Raw genomic sequence first — 25,201 nt, 5'->3', positions numbered from 1 at the left:
CTGCCAGTAGGCTATTATCTAAGCCACTTGGGATCTTGTATTGACTGGCACTAGTGACTAGGCCAATATGTTCATTTTATGTTCAATGAACGTAAACGTCTAATTTTTGTACGGACTTGCTGATGCACGCATCATATTCTTGGGTTATTTAAAGTTGTATAATGTGGTGCACCCGGCACTAATCTTCCATGGATCTTCCTCCATTTCTCTTCACTGTGTTTCTTTTGGCTCTTTCTTCTTCTTGTCCCCTCGTAGCAAAATCAAGCCCGCACAATAACTTCACGGACATCGAAGCTCTGCTGTTCTCTCTTCAAACTGGACTACTAACACCTCCTTCTGCAATTGGGTTGGAGTCACCTGCAGCCAAAGGCACCAGAGAGTTACAGTCCTTTACTTTTACAACATCACCCTCCAAGGAACAATTTCCCCTTTCGTCGGTAACCTCTCCTTCCTATCTCTTCTCGTTCTTGCCAACGCCAAACTCAGCGGCCCCATCCCCGACAGCCTCGGCCACCTCCCCAGACTCCAAACTATTGTCCTTCAAAGTAACTATCTTTCGGGCGCGCTTCCTCACAACCTTTTCAATATGACTTCTCTCATCGGACTCTACATAACAACTAACAAACTCTCGGGCTCTCTCCCCGAGATGAATAATCACAGCATCGCTAGCAGCATTCCGCCTCCCCTCCAAGTTATCGCAGTAGATGATAATCAGTTAACTGGTCAGATCCCATCTAGCTTCTCTCATTTCTTGAACCTCCAAGCTCTTGCTTTGTCGTACAACAGGCTCACTGGACCTGTGCCGGCTGACCTCAGCTGCTTGCAAGAGCTCAGTTTGCTAGACCTCACCGATAACAACCTCACCGGAAAGATCCCACCTTCACTTGGCAGTCTCACAAGCCTCAAGAGACTGGATATTCCTGCAAACAACTTGGAAGGGGAAATCCCAAAGCAGCTGGGAAATCTATCAGGCCTGCAAGAGCTTCTATTAGGTGGAAACAAACTGATAGGTTCGATACCTGTGTCTCTCTTTAACTTATCCGTGATGAACCATTTTGAATTGGGCGACAACCGTCTCACTGGATCGGTGCCTCCTATGCTTGGACAGTCCATGCCGCTACTTAATGTTTTTAACATTGAATTCAACCAACTTAGTGGTAGCATGGACTTCATCACCTCTCTTTCCAACTGCAACAACCTGCAGAAACTTTCCATTCAACAGAATGAGTTGGGCGGCTTTCTGGCCGACTCTGTTGGGAATCTCTCGATGAGTCTTAGGTATTTTATAGCAGGGGCGAACCACATCAAAGGAAACATCTCTCCAGCTTTAGGCAATTTGAGTGGTCTTCTTGCGCTAGATCTTGGAGGGAATGAGTTTGAAGGAGCAATACCACCATCACTTGCTACCCTTCAAAGGCTTCAAAGGTTGTCTCTGGCCAATAACAAAATCAGCATGTCCATCCCAATTGCGCTTGGCATGTTGACAAGCCTGAGTGCTCTAGATTTGGGTGGGAACAAACTATCAGGAGCTATACCGGATTCACTGGGCAATTTAACCGGTCTACAATTCTTATCACTGTACAACAATGCATTATCATCAAAGATTCCTCAGAACTTGTGGAGGTTAAGAAGCCTCATTGATTTTTCCCTATCCCAAAATGCTTTAAATGGTTCAATTCCTCCAGAGATCGGCAACTTGAACACCTTGAACAAGTTGGATTTATCTGAAAACAGGTTTTCAGGTAACATCACCAGTTCTCTAGGGGAGCTGCAGATGATTATATATCTTGATCTTTCCAAAAACTCTTTTGAAGGTCAGATTCCGCAATCATTTGGTGGATTGGTCAGCATCCAGTATTTGAACTTGTCGACTAATTTGCTATCGGGAGACATACCCAAATCCTTAGCAAACTTGCGTTACCTAGATGTTCTTGATCTCTCATTTAACAAGCTTGCAGGACAAATTCCACAAGGTAGAGTGTTTTCAAATGTCACAATACCGTCTTTGGAGGGGAACAAAGCACTATGTGGTGCACCTCAGCTCGACTTTCCACCTTGCTCTACAAGAATTGTTCATTCTCATTCAAGGAATAAACTGCATCTACTGCAATATATCCTCCCTAGCATTGCCCTATTGGTTGTCTTAAGTTGCTTGTTTCTCATATATACAATTCACAGAAGGAGAAAGCAAAGGAACTTGGCTAGTGCAGATTTTCAACCTCCTGGTGAGCATAGAATGATTTCCTACCATGATCTAGCTCGTGCAACCAATAAGTTTAATGAAGCAAACTTATTGGGAAGAGGAAGCTTTGGTTCAGTGTTCAGAGGATGCCTTGATGATGGTTTGGTTGTTGCAGTGAAAGTTTTAAACATGGAAGTTGAAGGGGCATCAAAAAGTTTTGATGCAGAATGTGCAACTTTAAGTAGTGCACGACATAGAAATTTGATAAAAATCATTAGCGTATGTTCCAGTTTAGACTTTAAAGCTCTAATCATCCAGTTCATGCCAAATGGAAGCCTTGAACAATGGCTCTACTCCGGAAACTGCTGCTTAGATCTGCTGCAAAGATTGAATATAATGGTGGATGTGTCTTCAGCTCTCGAGTATCTCCACCATCGCCATCCTCAAGTGATACTTCATTGTGATCTCAAGCCAAGTAACATCTTGTTGGATGAAGAAATGGTAGCCCATGTCAGTGACTTTGGCATTGCTAAATTGTTGCTTGGTAATGGCAGATCCATAGCATCGGCAAGCACACCTGGCACTATAGGTTATATTGCTCCAGGTATGAAAATTATTCAAAGTAAATTTAATTCAAGAAGGTTCAAACTTGCAAGTTTGACTAGTCTTCTTTTCCCCCTTTTCTAAGTTAGAAAATTTTTGAATGTTGCCTGATTGAAAGTTAGCTAGCTATTATCTTTCATATTCCTACCTTTCTATCTTCCTCTGTTGGTTTTGGAAGTGTGAAGACCCAAACCTAAAATGAAATCAACAATAAAGCTGAAAAATCCAGCTCCGGTCGACCGACAGGCTTGGACCGGTCGACCGAAACGCCTGCACGCTCTGGCCGGTCGACCGAAGCTTGCTGACGGTCGACCGAGAGTGGTCAACCGGTCGACCGACGCTAGGGCACCGGTCGACTGAAACGTGCATGATCAGACTATAAAAAAATCTGTGTTCTGGACGGTCAACCGACGTCATTGCATCGATCGACCGACGTCAGATTTTCTAGATTCCCAGTCTGTTTGGGAATCTGTTTTGGGCTGGGATATTATACCTTAAACGTTTTAGGGTTTGATGACACACGAAAAAGAGGGTTTTTGAGAGGACTTTGAGATAGAAATCTCAGAGAGAGAAAAGCCTATTTGCGAGCATTGTAATCTTCTTCAATTAATCAAAGATTTTTTGGTATGGCTCCCGAGGACGTAGGCACGTTTGCTGAACCTCATTAAATCTGGTATTCTCCTGTTTTAGTTGTTCTTTCCTGCAAGTTTTTTCTTTTATTTGCTGTGATTTCTTGCTTGCTTACTTTCGACACAAGATCTGGAAGGGCACGGGTTGTGTGTTCAACCCCAACAACTGGTATTAGAGATTTATTCAGAAGATTTGTGCGAGAGCCATGGCAGAGGAAAGCAAATCAAAGATTAAGAAGATTGACGGATCAGACTTCGCCTACTGAAAGTCGTAGATGGAGGACTATCTATACCAGAAGGATCTTTACCGTCCGTTGATGAACAAGGCTAAGGGAAAGAAGAAGGAGGAATCAAATGACAAGATAGAATCTAAGTCAAAGAAATGTACATTCATTGGATACGGTATTGATGAGTTCGGGTATCGTCTTTGGGATGAGAAGAACAGGAAAATCATTGGTACGAGTCGTCGTGCGAGCACCTTTGATCGCGGAATTATCAAATGTAGGTTGAGAAGAAAACAATAGAAAACACAAGAACAATTCATTTGGCGAAGGAAATTATCTTCTCTAGATTATGAGTAATAAAAGATTACAAATCTCTCTCTAACAATCTCACTAGAATAAAGAACAATCTCTCTATTCTCTTTGAATACAATCTGATTGCTTAGTAACTCTAAAACAATCCTATTTATATCCCTAACAACGTGGATGACAATCTTATAAATAAACAAGTCCAAACAAAGCAGGAAAACACGTCAAAAAGAGTCCCAGACAACTCAGGAAACCTAATCCGGTCGACCGGCCTGCTTGGTTCGGTCGACCGGCCAGAGAAAGGGTTTTTAACCTTGTCGTCGTAACCACATCCGGTCGACCACTAAGTGTGTCGCGGTCGACCGGCCAGAGCGCAGAAATCCTCACCTTGTAGTGTGCATGAATCCGGTTGACTGGTGCTGAGCATGCGGTCGACCGGCCAGCGCCTGAACTCCAGTTCCTTGATTTTCCTTGTTTTACTGTTTTTGACTTCTTTTGCCACCACCAATGCTCCACCCATATCTCTATGCTCAAGCTACCATGAGAATCATCTATCCTTAAGCTTCTATGAAGATTGCTAAGATCCCGAAGTAGAGAGAAGATACCCGTATCATGGTTCCCCCCACTAGGAACTTGAAGTCCCGTTCAAGTTAAAACTTTAGCTAAGGGAACTCGTGAGTCCCTCCTTCACTATTAAACCACCTGGCTTTGCTAGGAACCTTGCCTTGACGTCCGATCAGAAACGACTCATTCGTCCCGCCTCTCGTCGTAGTCACCTTCCGCTCCAAAATACAATCCTCTTTCAGCGGTTCTTCTCTATCAAACCATAAGTCTTCAACATGCGATAAGATCACTTTGTCGTCACTCTCATCGTCCAATAATGGAGGCTCAAACAACTTCAAGTATTCGGCATTAATCACCGAATATATGCCTAAGTAAGGTGAAAAATCTAGCTTTAAGGTGTTGTCACTGATCTGATCAGGGATCTGAAATGGACCATATCGTATATGCTTCAACTTCTTCCCTTCTCCCTTTAGCTGTTCCTTACTCAACTTTAGCCACATCATGTCACCTTTGTCAAAGTTACAAGGAATTCGATGTTGATCATGCTTTGCTTTATACTTAGCTTGTGACTTCTTCAATTGAGCTTCAACCATAGTATGAATATGTGCAATATTCTCCAAAAATCGTTGAGCCCGTTATCTTTCATTCCCTTCCTTACCGTCGGTCGTAGCTTCACTAGAAAACACGAGATCGAACAGACTTGGTGGTAAGAATCCATAGCACATCTCAAACGGGGATTTTCTCGAAAATCCATGAATAGCCCGATTGAATACAAACTAAAGATATGGTAAGCTCTCATCTCAAGTCTTGGGATACTTGGAATTATACCCCCTCAACATGTGCACCATAGTCCGGTTGATTACCTCTGTTTGTCCGTCTGTTTGTAGATAAAAAGCTATGCTCTTCTTCAATCTAGTGTCCATCAAACTACATAAGGAATCCTAAAAATGCCTGAGAAACCAGCTATCTCGATCCGAAATAATCGAACTCGGTAACCCAAAGTGCTTCCACACATGCTCAAAGAACAACTGCGTTGCACCCGCTCCCGTCACGGTCTTCTTATAAGGAATCAAGATTATCATCTTGCTAAATCGGTCCACCACAACGTACAAATAGTCATGCTTGCGTTTGGTCGTTGGCAACCCTCCAAAGAAATTCATAGAGATGCTCTCCCAGGGTCTAGAAGGCACTGGTAAAGGTAGGTACAATCCCCGCTTCGTGTTAGAAGGCTTCGAAATGCAACATAGCTTACACCCTCCAACGTACTTAGTAACATCCTCTAGCATCTTCGGCCAAAAGACATGGCATCGTAGATTGAGAAGCATCTTCTGGATCCCAAAATGACCTTACACACGCGATGTATGTGCCTCTCTAATCCACTGCAACCTATCACCATCCTCCGGAATGCAAAGCGATGTCCCACAATATAACAAATCATCCTCTCCAAGCTCGTACTCCTTCCTTCGACCAACCTTCACCTGCTCAAACACACTACTGAAGTCTTTACTGGATGTGTACATTTGCACATACTCCAAAGGAACTAAGGGCTTAATACGCGTCGCCACTAATAAAGCCCTCACTGGCGGTCGAGATAACATATCGGCTAACTTGTTAGTCGCCCCCTTCTTGTACCTAATGATGATGTTGAACGCCATCAAATAGGACATCCAATTCATGTGACGTGCCTGCTGCAGATTTGTCTGGGCATGTAGGAACTCTAATGGCTTATGATCTGAGTGCACAACTACCTCTTTACCTAACAAATACACCCTCTAATGCTTGATCGCCTAATAAAGTGCATAAAACTCCTTGTCGTAGGTGGGGTAGTTCTGAATAGCACCCGTGAACATCTCAGAATGGTACTCCACCGGCTTCCTATCCTGTATCAACACAGCGCCCATAGCATAGCTAGAAGCGTCGGTTTCTACCTCGAAGGTCCTCTGCAAATTAGGCAACACCAACACCGGTGCCTCTAAGATCTTCCTCTTCAGCAACTAAAAAGCATGCTCATGCGTCCTCGCCCACTCGAATTGAACCTTCATCTTCATAAGGCCATGTAAAGGTGCTGCATAAGTCGAAAAATATTGAATGAACTTGCGCAAATAGCAGCAAGCCCCCATGAAGCTTCTCACCTTCGTCACTGATCTAGGTGTCGGGAATGAAATTTTTGTCCATGCCCATTTACCAACCTGGCTCGCCCATCACTTGGCCCGCCTAAAACCTACCCATTTAGCTAAATAGGCCTAATTGGGCGGGTTCACTTTAAACTACACTAAATGGACTAAATGGGCGGTGTCTATTAACTCATTTACCCGTCCGAATTTCCAAAACCAAAACCAGAAAAAGACCCATTCAACTCTAAGACCTCTCTAGGATTTCGGCAATCAAATTTCTAGGGTTTCCACTACTCCGATCAATCAGTGACGTCTTTGCGATCGAGCCAGAGGACGAAGGTCCGCCGAAATCGGTACAAGGTCGTCGTCGACGACGATGAGGGCCGCCAGCGACGAGAGGACGACATGGTGGCGGGAGTTTATTCGGAGGATCCAAAGGTGCAGCTTGAGGTTAAGCTAATATGACCAACATCGCCATGGCCGACGCCCTCTCCTCTCTCCAATCAGTTAAAATAGACCCTCTTCTTCTTCTTCTTCCTCTTCATCTTCGTCATCATCTTATTATTATCATCTATTTTCACTAAAATTAAAAACATTTCAATCAGGTTGAAGGTTTGGATCAAATCGTAGAAGAAATTCAAACCCCCACGAAAGCACCGTCACCGACGCCAACCAAGCCACCAAACCCAGCTCGTTGTTGTCGAAAAAACTCGCCATTCGTCTGGTCGAAGAATAATAAAAAGAACAAGAAGAAGAGAGCTAAACAGGAATCACCCGATAGCCCAACGCCAAAGAGAAGTAGAACTCTGGGCCCAACAACATTAACATGCAGAAAGATTGAGGATAATGATGATGATGAGGAAGTTGGATCGAGAGTTCATCAATTTACCCAGTCATCAATTTACTTAGGTCAGTTATAATTTTATACTAATCTTATGGATACACCATGAATTTAGATTGTTTCATGATCATCGGGCATAATTTTTGTTCTCATCTAGTGGATTTTAGTGGTCAAAAAGTTTGCAAAAAGCCCCTCAAATGTTTACAAAAAAACCCCAAAATGTTTACAAAAAGCCCCCTAAATGTTTGCAAAAAACCCCCAAAATGTTTGCAAAAAGCCCTTAATATTTTGCAAAAAGACCCCAATAGTTTACAAAAAGCCCCCCTAAAAGTTTACAAAAAACACCTCAAAAGTATTATCTATATAGCTACTATAGTTAAATGAGTAAATGGATGGCCCGTTATTAAATGGGTGGGCAAAAGCTCACCCATTTAGAAAATATTAAATGGGTCATAAATGAGTAAATTTGACAAAACATACCCACCCATTTATGGCCCGTCCATTTAATACACAAACCCACCCATTTAACACCCCTAGACTGTCGGCCACTTCGTGATCACCGCCACATTGCATGGATCTATTCTTCGCTGGCCCTTCCCTACGATGAAGCTGAGATACACCAACTCGTCCTTCCTAAATTCGTACCTCTTCCCATTGAGCTTCAGTTCATTCTGCAGCACTCCAAACACCTTCTCGACATGAACAAGATGCTCCTCCCAGGTCCTGCTGTACACCAAGATATCATCGAGGTAAACTATCACAAAATCCTCTATAAAAGGTCACAACAAATCATTCATGAGTCTCATAAAGGTCGTCGGAGCGTCACATAATCCAAACGGCATCACCAACCACTCGAACAGGCCCTGCTTGGTCTTGAACGCTGTCTTCCAAGTGTCATCCTCCCGAATCCTCACCTGATGGTAACCAGACTTCAGATCCAACTTCGTGAAAAACCTCGCTCCCTCCAACTGGTCCATAAGATCATCGATCCGTGGTAGTGGGTAACGATTCTTGACCGTTATCTTGTTAAGCGTCCAGTAATCCACGCACATGCGCTAGCCTTTATCCTTCTTGGGCACCAACAACACTGGCGACCTGCAAGGTGAACAACTCGGTACTATCACTCATGTCTCCAGAAGCTCCTGAACCTGCTTCTTTATCTCCTCGGACTCCTGTATAGTTGTGCGATATAAACCTATATTCGGTAAGAAACTCTCTCCTGTCAGCATAATCTCATGCTCCACGCCCCATCTTGGTGGTAGTCCCGTGATCTCTAAAAACAAGTCCATATACTTGGCCTTCAACCTATCAAGATCTCCCTCCTGAAGCTTGCTCAATGTGGTCAAGCATATCCTACTCAGTTGTTCCTCATAAGGCCTAATGAATAACAATACAAACTTCTTGTTTGTATTAACTAACCTCTTCACCTGAGTCACAGTCACCAAGCTAGTCTCCTGTGAAAGAGATGCCGAATAAAATATGAACTGCTTGCCATCCTTGGTGAACGTATACTTCTAGGCCCGCCTGTCGTAGACTGCGTACCTATCCTACAAATAGAGATTGTCTAGTATAACCTGACAAACATCCAATGAAACGATATCGTACGTGACATCATCAATATACGACTCGTGGAGTGCAAATATAAAAGTGCATTGGTTGATCACACTCAATCCTGCCTCCTTCTGAATCCACCCTAAAGGATAGGGCTCCGGATGTTTTACCGTCTTTAATCCCAGCTTCTGAACCAAGGCCTCGGATATCAAATTCTTCTGGCTCCCTGGATCAATAATGGCATTGACCAAGCTGATCTTCACCTGCAACTTAAGAACAAATAGCTGCTCCCTAGGGTCTTCGTCTTTATTCGCGGCTTGCTTTCCTATCATAAGGTTAAGACTATTGTTAGGCTCTGTCATCCCAGGAACTTCCTTCAGACCATGTGCTATCACATATATCTTTTTCTCCTCCTTCTTCTTCAACCCCTTCGGCTTTAGATAAGGATACTTCTCCCAGCACCAATCAGCCACGTGTCATGTCTGCTTGCAGTGATTGCAAGTCAATCTTGTCTTCCCTGGATTACCCTTCTTCTTCTCTTCCTTAGGTTGAGAGCCACTAGACTTGCCTCCAGCTTACTTGGAACACCTCGTTGCCCTTCTTCTGCTTGCCCTCAATGGCAATAGACTTCACACTCGCTTCTACAATAGACTCGACCGTGAACAACTCCATCTCCTTTCGGATATATTCATTCAGTCCTGCCATATACTTCATAAAAACCGAGTATTCATCCGTCGTTATGTTGAGGACCATCGCTTGTTGCTGGAACTCTGTTGTGTATTCTTAAATGGTCTGGTTGAATCTTTGGCATAAGTCGTACCACTTGTATCAACGCTCCTTAAGGAATCCTATCAGGTAGAATTTCTTCCTCGGTAGCTCCTTAAACTTTTTCCATGACACTGCCTTCTTCTCCTGCTTGCAATAGGATTTTCAACATGTCAACGCGTGCCCTGAAAGCTTCAATATCGCAAAAATAATCTTCTCTTTTGACGAGTAGCCATAAAGAGTAAAATAAGTCTTCATATGCTCGATCCAATCATCAAGCCTTTCGACATTCACACTCCCATCATAAACAGGAATCTCTACTATAAAATCAATCTTCAAATTTTAGTAAGGACTCTTACCCCTTTGATGTGGAGTAGTCTTGACGGTCTCGACCTCCTCGTCGGAATCTGAATCTTCACTCTCTCCATCGAACTCTACAGGTTTCTTCTTGGACTTCGAAGAAGATTTGCTCTTTTTGTTCCCTTCATGGATGAAATCGACAAGTTGTGTGAGAGTCAACCCGATTGTTTCGATATGTTTCTCCAACGCATCAAGCCTTGTTGAATTGTTACTTTCTGTCATCTTCTTCTTCCTTAATTTCTAGATTTCTTCCAAGGAAATAAGAGTTTCGCCTAGCTTCTTATACTGTGATCGAGTAAGGACCATACACAGGATTCCCCCTTCACAGGATCTGATCGTTCTGTTACCAACTTGGTACGAGTCGCCGTGTGAGCACCTTTGATTGCGAGATTATCAAAGATGGGTTGAGAAGAAAATAATAGAAAACACAAGAACAATTCAGTTGGCGAAGAAAAATATTTTCTCTAGATTATGAATAATAAAAGATTACAAATCACTCTCTCACAATCTTACTAGAATAAAGAACAATCTCTCTATTCTCTTTGAATACAATCTGATTGCTTAGAAACCCTAAAACAATCCTATTTATATCCCTAACAACATGGATGACAATCTTATAAATAAACAAGTCCAAACAAACTAGGAAAACACGTCAAAAAGAGTCTCAAACAACTTAGAAAACCCGATCCGGCCGACCGGCCTGCTTGGTTCGGTCGACCGGCCAGAGAAAATGTTTTTAACCCTATCATCAGAACCACGTCCGGTCGACCGCCAAGTGCATCGTGGTCGACCGGTCAGAGCGCACAAATCCTCACCCTGTAGTATGCACGAATCCGGTCGACTAGTGCTGAGCATGCGGTCGACTGGCCAGCGCCTGAACTCCAGCTCCCTGATTTTCCCTGTTTTACTACTTTTGACTTCTTTCACCGCCACTAACGGCTCCACCCACGTCTCTATTCTTAAGTTATCATGAGAATCATCTATCCTCAAGATTCCATAAAGATCACTAAGCTCCCGAAGTAGAGAGAAGATACACATGTATCAATCATCAGAAGCAAAGATGTGATATTCTATGAGGATGTGATGTACAAGGACATGGACAATGTCAAGGATAGCCAAAGCAGTGTGAGCAGCACTAAGGTTGCACGTGGATTCGAGTACATGGATTTGGAGGAAATTCCAGATGAAGGAGACAGTGTCAGTTCTGACCAAAGAACAGAGGAGACTCTAGGTGCAGAGACTACTACCAATAGTGTAGAGCTTAGGAGATCATCCAGGGTGCCCAAACCGAATCCCAGATATCTCTCATTAATTTATTATTTACTTTTAATAGATATCGGTGAACCAGAGTGCTATGAGGAGGCTATGTAAGATAGTGAATCTCAACAGTAGGAGAAGGCAATGCAAGAAGAGATGAATTCTCTCCACTAGAACGAGACTTGGGAGTTAGCCCAGCTACCTGCATAAAAGAAAGCCTTACATAATAAGTGGGTCTACTGAGTCAAGAGGAGAGTGATGGAAGTAAGAGGTACAAGGCCATATTAGTTATAAAAGGGTTTCAACAGCGAGAAGGAGTGGATTATGAGATATTTTTTTCCCGTCCTGAAGCTTACAATCATCAGAGTGGTGTTAAGCTTAGTAGCTATTGAAAATCTCTATCTTGAGTATTTGGATGTGAAGACTGTCTTTCTTCATGGTGACTTGGATGAAGAAATCTATATGAAGCAACATGTTGGCTTCGATGAGAAAGAAAAGGAAGAGATAGTGTGTAGGCTCAAGAAGAGTTTATATGATTTGAAACAGGCTCCGAGACAATGGTACAAGAAGTTCGACAACTTCATGCAGAGCAATGACTATAAAAGATGCAATTCAGATTATTGTTGCTACTTCAAGATGTTCGAGTCCAGCTATATCGTGTTATTATTGTATATTGATGACATGTTAGTTGCAGGACAGTGTTTAGAGGAGATAAACAAATTAAAGAAGCAGTTGGCGAAGGAGTTTGCTATGAAGGATCTGGGTACATCGAGCAAATTCTTGGGATGCGAATCAGTCGAGATGCAGCTGAAGGGACGTTGAAGTTGAGTCAGGTTGAATACATTGAGAATGTAGTAACATTGTCCACAACTGAGGTAGAGTATGTCGCAGTGACTGAAGCCAGCAAGGAAATAATTTGGTTGATCGGGTGCCTAGAAGAGTTGGGTTTGAAGCAAGGGAACGACATTCTTTATTGTGATAGCCAGAGTGCTATACACCTTGCTAAGAATCCAATATATCATACCAAATGAAATCAACAATAAAGCTAAAAAATCCAGCTCTGGTCGATCGACATGCTTGGACCGGTCGACCGAAACGCCTGCAGAAAAATAGCCCAGGAAACACGCTCTGTCCGGTCGACCGAAGCTTGTTGACGGTCGACCGAAGCTTGTTGACGGTCGACCGAGAGTGGTCAACAGGTCGACCGACGCTATGACACTGGTCGACCGAAACGTGCACGAGCAAACTGTAAAAAAAATCCGTGTTCTAAGCGATCGACCAACGCCATTGCATCGGTCGACCAATGTCGGATTTTTCCAGATTCCCAGTCTATTTGGGAATCTGTTTTGGGCTGGGATACTATATATACCTTAAATATTTTAGGGTTTGATGACACACGAAAAAGAGGGTTATTGAGAGGACTTTGAGACAGAAATCTCAGAGAGAGAAAAGGCTATTTGCGAGCATTGTAATCTTCTTCAATTAATCAAAGATTTTCTGGTGTGGCTCCCGAGTACGTAGGCACGTTTGCCGACCATTGTTAAATCAGGTGTTCTCCTGTTTTAGTTATTCTTTCCTGCAAGCTTTTTCTTTTATTTGCTGTAATTTCTTGTTTGCTTATTTTCGACACAAGATCCGGAAGGGCACAGGTTGTGTGTTCAACCCCAACATCATCGACTTTCGACAATGTTTGTTACCATAGTTGCTGTGGAATGGAAGATGCAGTGCAATTTTTTTTAAACTACCTTCAAACTATGTTAACGCTGTTTAGCTTTCTTGACTTAGGACATATCTCCTTAGAACTAACCTTATTTATAATAATCCAAAGCTAAACTTGAACTTTTATCCGCTGCTTCATGATAATCTTTTTATTTTCTGTGATTTTATAAGAGATAAAGGCATTCTGTTTTTGTGCCTGTGGAAGTTTCATTAAAAAAAAAAGCAGAAGCTGAAACTGAGATAATGTAATCAGATCATACATGTTAGTTCTAGTACACAACAGCGCTATCATTTTCATCATTTTCCTTTACTTGAAGAATTGATAAATTGACCGTTGTTTTTTTGTGGCAGAGTATGGATCTACTGGCAACGTCTCAAAAATGTGTGATGTCTACAGTTTTGGTATTCTGTTGTTGGAAACATTCACTGGAAGAAAGCCAACTGATGCCATATTTGATGGAGAATCAAGTCTGAGAGAATGCATTTCCCAAGCATATCCCACTGCATTATTTGATATTGTAGACGACAATCTCTTCAAAGGTGGTTCTCTTACTGAACAACAATCCGACGATGAAACAATTATGCATGATTGTGTATTATCTGTCATCGAATTGGGTTTATTATGTACAAATTACTCACCAAGAGAGAGAATACAGATGATCGATATCGTCCCCAAAATGCAGAAGATAAAAATGGAGTACGTGTCTCGGATGTCTAGTTCTTGAAGCTGAGATCCATGAATTGGTGCTTTCATGTTCCTTTGGCATCTTATATTTGCAAGTAGCTTATGTATTGTTACTTTGATAACATTTTTGAGTATTTTGTTATTTGGTATTCTGGAAATCAGCATATATTAATAAAGGATCTCCTGATCTCTTTTCTTGATTTTTTTTTTCAAGTTTTGACGTTGAATTTACAGTTTGAGATATATTCAATCGTGAAATCTCGTATTATTACTGAAGTTTTTTTTTTCTTTAATTCTTTCAATAGTGAAAGTCATCATTTTTGCATTTGCAAGATTTGTTTAAATGGTTTTGAACAACTAATCTAAGGTGATGTGTCCATAGCTAATCCAGATAAAGGAACAGCTCGAATGAGTAATTTAGTTTTGTGCGAAAAGTTTAGATTGGAAACCACAACTTCTCTTGTTAAAAGATTTTTTTTATTTACATTTGAAATATGTTTGGTTTGAAACAATTGGTCCGTAAGCGTCTTTCTCTATTTCGCTTAATTTGGTCGAAAAAGTTTAGATTGCAAATCACAGCTTTTATCCTGTTAGAGGATTTTTTTTATGTCAAATTTACATTTGAAATATGTTTGGTTTGAAATAATTTGGTCCATAAGTGTCTTTCTCTGTTCCGCTTAATTTTTTTTATTATTATTTAATTGATTTATATTGTTCTTTGCTTGATCCTTTAATCTGCATATTCCCTTTCCTGACATCTTTGATCTGTCTTTCTCTTGGACTAAAATAGCCCATTGTCTCGATCCAAGTTGGAGCCGAATAAACCTACCAAACCGAAATAATTCTGTTTAATTTGGTTTAGAATATCCAGTGGTTCGGTTCGGATTGACCAAATTTTATTAAAACCGACTGATTCAACAATTTGCTCATCCTCGCTCCAGAAAGCCACTTGTAAAGGATGTAAAGCATATTCTCAAGCTTGTTGATGCACCCTAAAACTGGCATATGTCTCATTATACTTTGAATTTTATTGTAAGATTTTTTTTTTCTTCTCAAGCCAGATGTGTTAATGATAGCCCAATCGAGTTCCAATGTGATTCCGCCAAAAGGGGTTTTTTTTTTTCCTAGAAACCACATTAACAATAGGATAATTGTCAAGCCCCTCTGCGGTTGCCGAGGTGAACCCTCGACGCCAGGGACTCAACGGCCTCCAAGGGTAGCCGGCGTCAGATCCTCATCGAAGCTTTTCTTCTAGATCTTTTGTTTTACTAGCAGCGTGTTTTGGGCTGTGTAGAATGCTTATATATCGGTAAGTTTTGAATTTTAAGTATTAGATGTATATAGTTTGCTTTGAACTTATATCAATAGCAGATCTTATATAATTTGTGAAAAACTATGTGATATGAAGTGTCAGGCTTTACACGTGCATGTGAATTGTCTTGTGCACGGGTCGCTGCTATCGCGTGCCCCGTATCTATCTTCCACTATTATCTTGGGAACGTGACATTAATTATACGAAAATGACCTTTCAATTTCAATTAAACTATCTTTAAACTGGGTTTTTGTTGCAATGAACCACCTCCTAGTTAAAATTTTTATTAACCCAAAATTACCCTTAAAAAAATTCAAATTCAACGAATGTGACTCATTTTTTTATTGTTTATATCTTATTAGGATACAACTCACGCACATTCTTCTTCTGAGTTTCGTCAAAACCCCCAAAAGATTTCAGGAATTTTTTTTCAAAATGTATGAGATTTGAGGAATCAATATCTCAAAAACCCTCTAGATAGTCGAATGAATCTAAGAGCGTGTCTATGTTTTACTAGTTTTGTTGGAAAATGAGGCAGAAACTAAGATCACAAAGCAATAACAAAAACAAAACAAAAAAGATCATCAGCGCAAACAAAAAGATTTACATGGTTTAGAGCCACCAGGTGGGGCTAGTGCATGGAGGGTGGTGTCAAGTGACACCATCCTAAATCATATCAAATATGTGTGAGCTTATGATGTAAAGTGACACCCTAGAATTGAGTGACCCCATTAACTCTTTACGTGCCAAATTTAAAGATAAAGTTATTCCGCTAAAAGAATTTGATTTTCAAATAATATTAAAATTCATAAATAAAAATTATTCCTTTATAATATATGATGTATATATATTTAAATCAAAATTTTAATTAGAAAAAAGTTTTAAGATTATTTAAGTCTTAAAATCAGTATATAAAAACTTAAATAGAAATGGTAAGTGGGTTAAAAATATGACATCATTGTTGTGCGCAGCGGAAATTTCGGCAGAATTTCTGGTGCACAATAAAAGAGAAAGATCAATAAGAATTCTTGTTTCTCAAAGGGAACAAGAATCTGAAGCCTAATATCTCATCAAAGTGGGATATTAGCTCTTCCTTTCATCAGCTCTAGGACTGCGCGTCGAGGGATCCTAAAAAACCATTACAATGGTCACAAACTCAAACAAATAATTTTACGTGGTTCGGCAAACTGCCTACGTCCACGGGGCAAGGAGGGGGGATCTACTATTAGAGAGAAAATACAATAGGTTTACAAATCTCACAAACTAAACTCTCAAACTAACTCTCTAATCTCTCACAAAACAGCCACCAAATAGGATTTTTCTCCTCTGCACGAAGCCCAAGAAAAATTCCACAACCGCCTTTTTCTCTCTCCCCTTTGCCTCCGCACCTGCACGCCGCCAAAGTAAAGAGAAAAAAAACCGACTGCACCAAAACACCCTTCTTTGCACACACTTTCACAAAACCCTATGAGGGTATATATATTGTTTATTCGTGGGCCGGATATCAAACGCGTTATCAAATCACGCATTATCAAAAAACGTGTGATGTTTGCTGTGATCCCCACACCCACTTTGAGGTGATTGGTGTGGTCCCCACAACCAAAACAAAAAAACGCTTGTTCATGTGATCTCCTGATCACATGGCCACGTGCTTCACAATTCTCCACCTCGGCGAAGTTTTCACAAAACCGAGCCAACACCAACCAAAAATAAATGTCACACTTGTTGCGTCCAGTACGAAGTGAAACCATTCACGACAACGGACTCAATCCACAATAAGTTGAGAACCCAAATGAGAATACAAACACTCTCCAAATGTCGGTATCAACTCACCAAATCGATCTCACCCCCATCAAAATCTAACCCGGCTACATCGTAAAGACTACCTACGTATCCTCTTGCCCAAGGAATCAAGCCTCACGTAGTTCATCCAAATGGCCGCGAACGACCTTAATCCAATAGAAGAGTTCGCAACCCTTCTCCAATATCATCAACTCTGCGGCTGATAGCACCTCCAATGGCCTCAAACACCTCCACTTGAGGTGAACCAATGACCATATTCAAACTACATCTATCAGCTAGAATCCCAAACAATGCAGTATGATCTGGAGTAATCTTCACCCAATGTGGAGTAGCATCACTCTCCACCCGCTGTGATACATCTAAGGTCTGTCTAAAACTCTCCACCTGCTAAGAGTCAATTGGCTTCCTCATCAAAGCCTCATCCAAAGTGACACAATCAGACCTATCTTCCAATAGAGTTTTACCTCCAATCACAGCAGTTGAAAACTCTTTAATAGGATGACTCAAATATGTCGAAGCCTCAGTCCAGAACTTCTTCTGCAAACCATTGCTCGACCACAAACACCGATCCTCCTCCAGTAAGGTACGGTTCTCCAAATTTGACACCCCATCTAGTTACCCCAAGATTTCCTTTCCAACAAAGTGTCTCGAAATGCCGTGAGCTCGGCTCCAATACAGAAACAGGTCCATCTTGTACCTCCCACTAGAATGGAGTACCTTCACCTTTCTGTCTATCACACACTTCTTCAATCTATTGGATACTACTAAGACTTTCTCCAAAGAGGATTTGGTTGCAACCCAAACACGCCTAGAACAACCACCAACAAAGGAAACCAAACTTCGATTACCTCCCAATGATGCCCCTTGGAAGGCCCCCAAACATTCACGTGAACTCCTCCAGAACGACCCTTAACTCGGTGAATAGAGATGTCAAACTTCACCTCGGTCTTCTTGCTCACATCAACATGTTCACTGGACTTCAAATTGCAGGTCTTTACACCCTCTTTCAATCCATGCGAGGAATCAATACCGGAATGGTCAAGCCCTAAATACCGTAGTCTAGTCGAATCAACAGAAGTCGTCAGCTCTCCACCTGCCACTATACCTCTAGTTAAGTAATACAGGTTATTCCTACTAACACCCTTCATCAAAATACGAGAGTCTCTCGCAATCTCGAGAACCATGTTCTCAACACGAACCTTCAGACCCTCTCCAACCAAAGCTCCAATTGAGATCAAGTTCTTCCTCAAAGAAGGAACATATCTCATATTATTTAACTCTCTAACAGTCCCGTCAAATATTTTGATGCGAATTCTTCCTATCCCAAGGATCTGGCATGCACGGTAATCAGCCATGTACACCACACCACTATTCAGCTTCTCAAAACTGGAGAACCATTCCCTTCTAGGACACACATGATAGGTCGCACCACTATCCAACATCCATTCAGATTCCTCCGAATAGCTATCTGTAGGACTGATAGAAAGCAAATAAATAGAAGAGTCAGAATTATTACCATCCCCGAATAGCTATCTGTAGGACTGATAGAAAGCAAATAAATAGAAGAGTCAGAATTATTACCATCCGATATGATGTTTGCTTCTGATGATGGTTGTTTCCCTTTTCCCTTCTCCTTATTCTTTATCAATTCGTCGAGCTTTAGGCAGTCTTTCTTCCAATGACCAGTCTCCTTGCACCAAGCACACTGATCTTTTTTAATTGTAGGATGTCCTACTCTAGACTGTGACTTCCAATTCTTTCGGTTTGGACCTTTTCCTCTTGCGATCAATGCCTCCGCTACCGGCTCAACTGAAACCTCATTATCCTTCTTTCGAAGCTGATAATTCACAAGTGCAGCGGTGACCTCACTATACGAAAGGGTTGCCTTCCCATTAATCAAAGTAAGGACGAATGTCTCATATTCCTCGTCAGGCAAGGAACTCAATAACAGCAACGCCTTGTCCTCATCTTCAATTATGACATCCACATTCGCCAAATCCGTAAGAAGCTTTGTGTAAGTGTTCATGTGATCTCTAATTGAGGTTCCCTTCTTCAACTGAAAACGATAAAGTCTCCTCTTCAAATGCAATCGATTCTCAATACTCTTTGTCAGATACTTGCTTTCGAGAATCTCCCAAATCTTTTTTGCAGAAGTCTCATTCATCACATCATATTTTAGATCTTGAGTCAAACAAGACCTAATCACACCACACGCCGTTCGATTCATCTTCTTCCAAACCTTCTCTTCAATCTCATCTGGCTTGCCATCTAACTCCAATGTATCCTCCAAATTCTACGCGTTCAGCGTATCCAAAACCTCGCATCTCCATAATCCAAAATTGTTTGTGCCATTAAACTTCTCCACATCTATATTCATAGATTGGATATTCAAACTCTGAATGGTCTTCGCGCCAGAAGCACCACCCTCGATACCAGAAGCACCTTCTTTCCCTGACATCTTTCTCAACACACCAACAAACGAAGAATGATCCAAAACTAAAAAGATAGAGTCTTTTACCAAAAGATCCCACCTTTATCACCAAACAAAGCCCTAGACGAGCTTTCAAATTGATCTACTCCTCCAAATAGTCCAAGCGTAGCCCGGGCTCTGATACCACTTATTGTGCGCAGCGGAAATTTCGGCAGAGTTTCTGGTGCACAATAAGAGAGAAAGATCAATAATAATTCTTGTTTCTCAAAGGGAATAAGAATCTGAAGCCTAATATCTCATCAAAGTGGGATATTAGCTCTTCCTCTCGTCAGTTCTAGGACTGCGCATCGAGGAATCCTAAAAAATTATTACAATAGCCACAAACTCAAACAAACCAATTTTACGTGGTTCGGCAAACTGCCTACGTCCACGGGGCAAGGAGAGGGGATCTACTATTAGAGAGAAAATACAATAGGTTTACAATCTCACAAACTAAACCCTCAAACTAACTCTCTAATCTCTCACAAAACAGCCACCAAATAGGATTTTTCTCCTCTGCACGAAGCCTAAGAAAAATTCCACAACCGCCTTTTTCTCTTTCTCCCCTCTGCCTCCGCACCTGCACGCCGCCAAAGAGAGAAAAAAACCGACTGCACCAAAACACCCTTCTTTGCACACACTTTCACAAAAACCTATGAGGGTATATATATTGTTTATTCGTGGGCCGGATATCAAACGCGTTATCAAATCACGCGTTATCAAAAAACGTGTGATGTTTGCTGTGATCCCCACACCCACTTTGAGGTGATTGGTGTGGTCCCCACAACCAAAACAAAAAAAAAACGCTTCTTCATGTGATCTCCTGATCACATGGCCACGTGCTTCACAATCATATGTGCAATAATACAAATAATAAGTTGTGATCAAATTTTAAACGAATATTTAGTAGACAAACGAATCGAATATACATCTGGTTAAATTCTATTTGTTAGTAAACTCTATACTAAAAAATATTTGTTTAGTGGTAAATGAACTACTGAATCGAATGTGACCGAATAGTTATTGAAACAATTATCGAACTATTTGTTAATCATTTGGTTCATTTCCACCCCTAAATCGGACCTACGGACCTTGGTCGTTTTATGATGTTGTTTTTAATTTTCAAATTGAAAACATATCTCATAATATTGAAACCCAAAAAAACTGCTTCCAAAGAATGTGAAAGCCTTCAGCGAGCATACTCAAATATTGTGAAATTACCTAGCATCTCATTATGTTGATTTTTTTGATGTTACTCAAATTTTTTAAAAAAATTGAATCATTTTTAAACCATATATTGTATTTCATCCATTTGTATACCGCAAATTACATCTAATATAGCTACGTACACCCAAATGTTGCGATATTTGTGTGTCAATTGCTAATTTCGAATGCTAATTTCGGATGCAAAATTTACATTTGAGGGTAGTTTGTTGGTTTACAAGATAGGTAAACTACAGCATTTGTATAAAAAAAATTATTTGTTGGTTTCTTGGGTTTAGGGAATAATTTTGGAAGTAGATGGGTTTAAAATAAATCAGGGAGAACTTTGAACTTATATATAACAAGAAAAAACCGAAAAATTGTTTAGAATGTTAACCCATTCAAGATCCCATATGAATTTTCACACTACTCACTGTCAGATATACCATCGCGTGAATCCTAAAATTAGATTCATTTTTTGCATATCTAATCGAGATATGGATCGCTAAAACATCCAAATCCAATAACCCGAACCATTACCCATTGTAATAACAAAACATTTTTGTTTTTTTGTTTTTTCTCTCCCCTTCTTTTTTAAGAGTTTGTCCTCTTGGACTTCATATAGCTCCTCCAAAGCGGTTACTAATTGAGTTTCCATCCAAACCCGTTAACCCCTCTCATATCTTCTGCTGAGCTCTTCTTTTAGCGTAGAAGCCCTCAACAGGTGTTGAAATATCTAATTGGCCCTTACTTAGAGCATTGTCAGTCCTCCTACTTCGAGATCCAATAGGGATTTTATTAAATCGGCAGCAGAGGGGGAAGCTTTGTTGAGGGCAACCAATCAAAGATCAATAAAGGTGAGGATCCGATCCATTTTATTACAATTTTATTTTATAGATTTCCTTCGTTTTGATTGGAGATGAGAAGGGCTATGTAAATTAGTGTTATTATTTCTGTATTATAATTATTATTGTATTTGGGTTTTAATTTGTAGAATCTCTTTCTCTCTGTCTCTCATCCACAAATAATAGAACAGATTTCATCAATAGAAAATGAGTCAAGAAACAGTCCACGGTTTTTATCCCCTTATTAATCTCTTACGGACCCTATTGGGTTTTTTTTTTACGGCCGCTTTCTGAGGTCAACTTGTGATTTCCGTTATTCGGTGGGCCTTATTAGCATATCATCCAGATAATACTATGAGACAAAAGTACACATATGTGTTTGAACAGAAGGTATCTTTATAACTCTCTATTCTAACTTAGAAGTTTTGGTAGAGTGTGAATCCTATTAGAATGCTTGGGGTCCGTTTAGTTACCCGTTTTTAAGGGGGAAAGTGGCTGAAAGCTGCCACAGATGGGACATCTAGATGAGACATCTGTGTCAACTTTCCCCTTCAAAATAAACCAACCAAACTGACCCTTGGGCGTCCTGATCTACAATTTCGATATTCTCGAATAACCCCTACATAGTTTAGATTAGACAACATTTATAGCGGGTTTCGGTAGGATTCCCACTAGCACTTGTAGCGGACCTCAAAGGGCAAGCAACATTTTGTTTTGCAAATATCGGAACATAATTGGACAAGTTTATTTTATTTCAAGGTTTGATCAGAGAATAAAGATTAAGCTAATTGGACCTTTATAATCTTGTAAGCTGCCATCTTGCCCTTGAAAATCACTATCGTCAAAAACGTTATATGTGGTAAATTATATGACTCCATCTTGACCATTTAATTTTGAAATAGAATAAAGATTGAAATAATTGAATATCCTCGGCTTACCTAGAGATTTTGCAACCTCCCCAAAGAATATACTATTATATATTCTTTTTTAGAGGGAGTCATTCCAACCACTCCCCTCTAAAAAAGAATATACAATGATATATTCTTTACATGATATCATTATATCAAACTCCATTTCTAAAATACATATTATTAAATGATGATTTGTATAATACTTTAAATAATTTTAAAAATACAAAAAATATAAAATGATAAAAAAAATACATTAATTAATTTAAAATATGAAAATTATAAAATATATAAAAATTATTTTACTTATTTTATATTCAATTTATCTCAATTTATATTTTAATTTCTCTCAATTTAACAATTCTTTTACTTATTTTAAAAATATATAAAAATTATAAAATAATAATTAAATAGGATATAAATGGAATATCTAAATGTAGTTAGTTAGTTAGAAGGGTAAAAATATGGATTTTTTTGAGTGAATAGTGATATGGAGAGGACTGCATATTTGGAGGAAAAGCTCCAAATATGCAGCCCGTGGGGGAGTTTTGCAGTCGGGCTCCATTTTTTGAAGCTCGGTTGGAATGTCACCGGGCTGTATTTTGGAGCCCGGTTGGAGATGCTCTTGTTACTCAAAGAGGACCTAATTTTGATAGGGAAGTTTTCACGAGGATCGAATCTGCAGTGCTTGTTAATCATACTCTCTTTAAAAGCACGAGTTCGATAAATTTTTTCTATGGTTAATATTACCCTTAGTTTTTTTGAATATTACATTATTATTCTAATCTATTCTAATTTTAACAATATCTTATCTAATTACACGTGAACTATCTATAGGTCAACAATTTAAAAAAAAATATTTTGAATATTTCACTTAAATCTTAATTTATCCAAATACTAATTATATCCTATATTAACTCCATGTGAACTACCTATAACTCAAAAATATAGAAAAAATAAGATTAAGAAATTATACGTAGATAACATATTATAATACATGAAGTATTATAAAAAACCCAAAAGTTTCAAAAATTGCATATAATAGCCTTAAAAGTTTAAAATTACACAAAACACCTTGACTTTTTAAACTAAAAAACAAACATGATATCTAAAAATTTAAAACTTGTAATTAACACCCTCAACATTTTAAAAATTGTAGAAATAACCTCAAAAGTTTAAAGGTTAAGTTACATTTATATACCCTATGTGTTTCGCTATTGAAGCAATTATATACCCTAAGTTACAAAATATAACAAAAAAAAAACCATGTGTTGGTAAAAATTTACAAGTTAGTACCTTCTGTTAACCAGCTGTGAAAATATTCTCTGGAATATTCCCACATGCTGGACCTATGACCAACTTGAATACTTCTTACCCTCATTTATTATATTATTTACTGTATTACCTACCTCCCCCCACAAATTAGATTATTTTTATCATCATCTTCTTCTTTTCGTGGCCTCTAACTTCTTCTTCCTCTTTAATATGGGTAACAGGGGGGGGGGGGGGGTTGGGGGGGGGGGGTTAATTCTTAAGGAGGGGTATTATTGTCCTTTCATGTATTTTCTAACACCGTTAGCTAAATTTAAACAGTTACCAACTCAGGGTATTTTTTTATTATGTTTTGTAACTTAGGGTATATAACTACTACAAGAGCAAAACAATAGGATATATAAGTGCCATTTAGACATGTTTAAATTACAAAAAAAAACATTCTAAAATTCAGAGATTTTAAAACTTAGAAACAACATAGATAGATTCCAGGGATTATCATTAGGCACATAGAAATTTAAAAAAATTAGTAAAAAAATAACCTCAAAGGTACAAAAATTACAAAAACTCTCTCAAAAGTAAAAAAGTATTAAAAAATTCTAAAATTTTAAAACTTATAATTGGTACACATCAAATTTAGAAATTATCAACAGATTGCTAAAAATTTAAATTTTTAAAAAAACAACCCAAAATTTTAATAATTATAAAATACCTTAAAATTTTCAGAGTTCAAAAATATTCATGAATCACTTGACTTGACATTGATAAAAAGTATATCGAACAAAGAAGCACTAATCGAGTTCTTCTTGAAGAACATATTGAACAATTATGTCCTAATTAAAAAAATATTATTCATGAAAAATACAAGAAAATTTAGTAAGTACTTATAAATTTCCATACTTTATTCTAAAAATACTGAAGGAATCATAAACGTAATATAAATTTTTATATAAATAATCTTGTAATATAAACTAAAGTGAAGCCATTGATCAACTACATTGCGAGATATAATAAACTAGATAAGATGAGAAAAATCACATGGATAAAAAATATGCACATGATACTTAGCTATCATAGTGTAAGTAAAAAAAAAATTAAAATTGATATTTTTCTTTTCTCTATATAGTGGCACGACTCTGCAAGTATCCTTATTTGGGATATGACTACCAACGAAAGATTAATTTTTAAGAACACGATCAAAGATAAGCATGTAATAGTACTGTCAGATTTCAAGATCTTTAAATATGAATGTAAGATATTTTACAACTAAAATTCTTATTAAAGGTCATTAAATATAAAATTCATTTATACATGTCTCAAATTTGTATGAAAGATATGCATGCCATCATAAATTGTGTTAATAATATATCAACTTATTGAAGAAATAAGAGATAGATAAGCAAACCAAGCAAATATCCATATAATGATAAAGAAAAAATATTACACTTTAAAGCTAATATGCAGGGCTCATTCAGAATAAGCTGCTAAAACAAAAGCATCTCCATCAAGGCTCTTTATAAATACAACACAAATTTAAATTATTTAATATTTTAAAAATAGCTTAATTTTTTGAGTAAAATCAGGAATC

The 25,201-nt window shown here is 39.1% G+C and overlaps 1 protein-coding gene across 1 annotated transcript; it reads left to right on the top strand.

Moving 5' to 3' along the window:
• On the top strand, positions 301-14,000 carry LOC109850964 (receptor kinase-like protein Xa21). Its single transcript, XM_020421055.1, has 2 exons — positions 301-2,786; positions 13,467-14,000. The coding sequence occupies exons 1-2, from the start codon at positions 587-589 to the stop codon at positions 13,838-13,840; spliced, it is 2,574 nt and encodes an 857-aa protein (XP_020276644.1). The 5' UTR covers positions 301-586; the 3' UTR covers positions 13,841-14,000.

The sequence above is a fragment of the Asparagus officinalis genome, chromosome 7, assembly GCF_001876935.1.
Source record: "Asparagus officinalis chromosome 7, Aspof.V1, whole genome shotgun sequence".
In the NCBI taxonomy this organism is placed as follows: domain Eukaryota; kingdom Viridiplantae; phylum Streptophyta; class Magnoliopsida; order Asparagales; family Asparagaceae; genus Asparagus; species Asparagus officinalis.
The sequence above is the reverse complement of the archived record's forward strand: the minus strand, read 5'-3'. Positions and strand labels throughout refer to the sequence as shown.

Bases quoted from the DNA above. Each gene is read 5' to 3' on its own strand.
- LOC109850964 (XM_020421055.1), top strand. From the start codon at position 587: ATGACTTCTCTCATCGGACTCTACATAACAACTAACAAACTCTCGGGC. The intron at 2,787-13,466 runs GTATGAAAATTA...TTTTTGTGGCAG, and splicing joins TATAGGTTATATTGCTCCAG to AGTATGGATCTACTGGCAAC.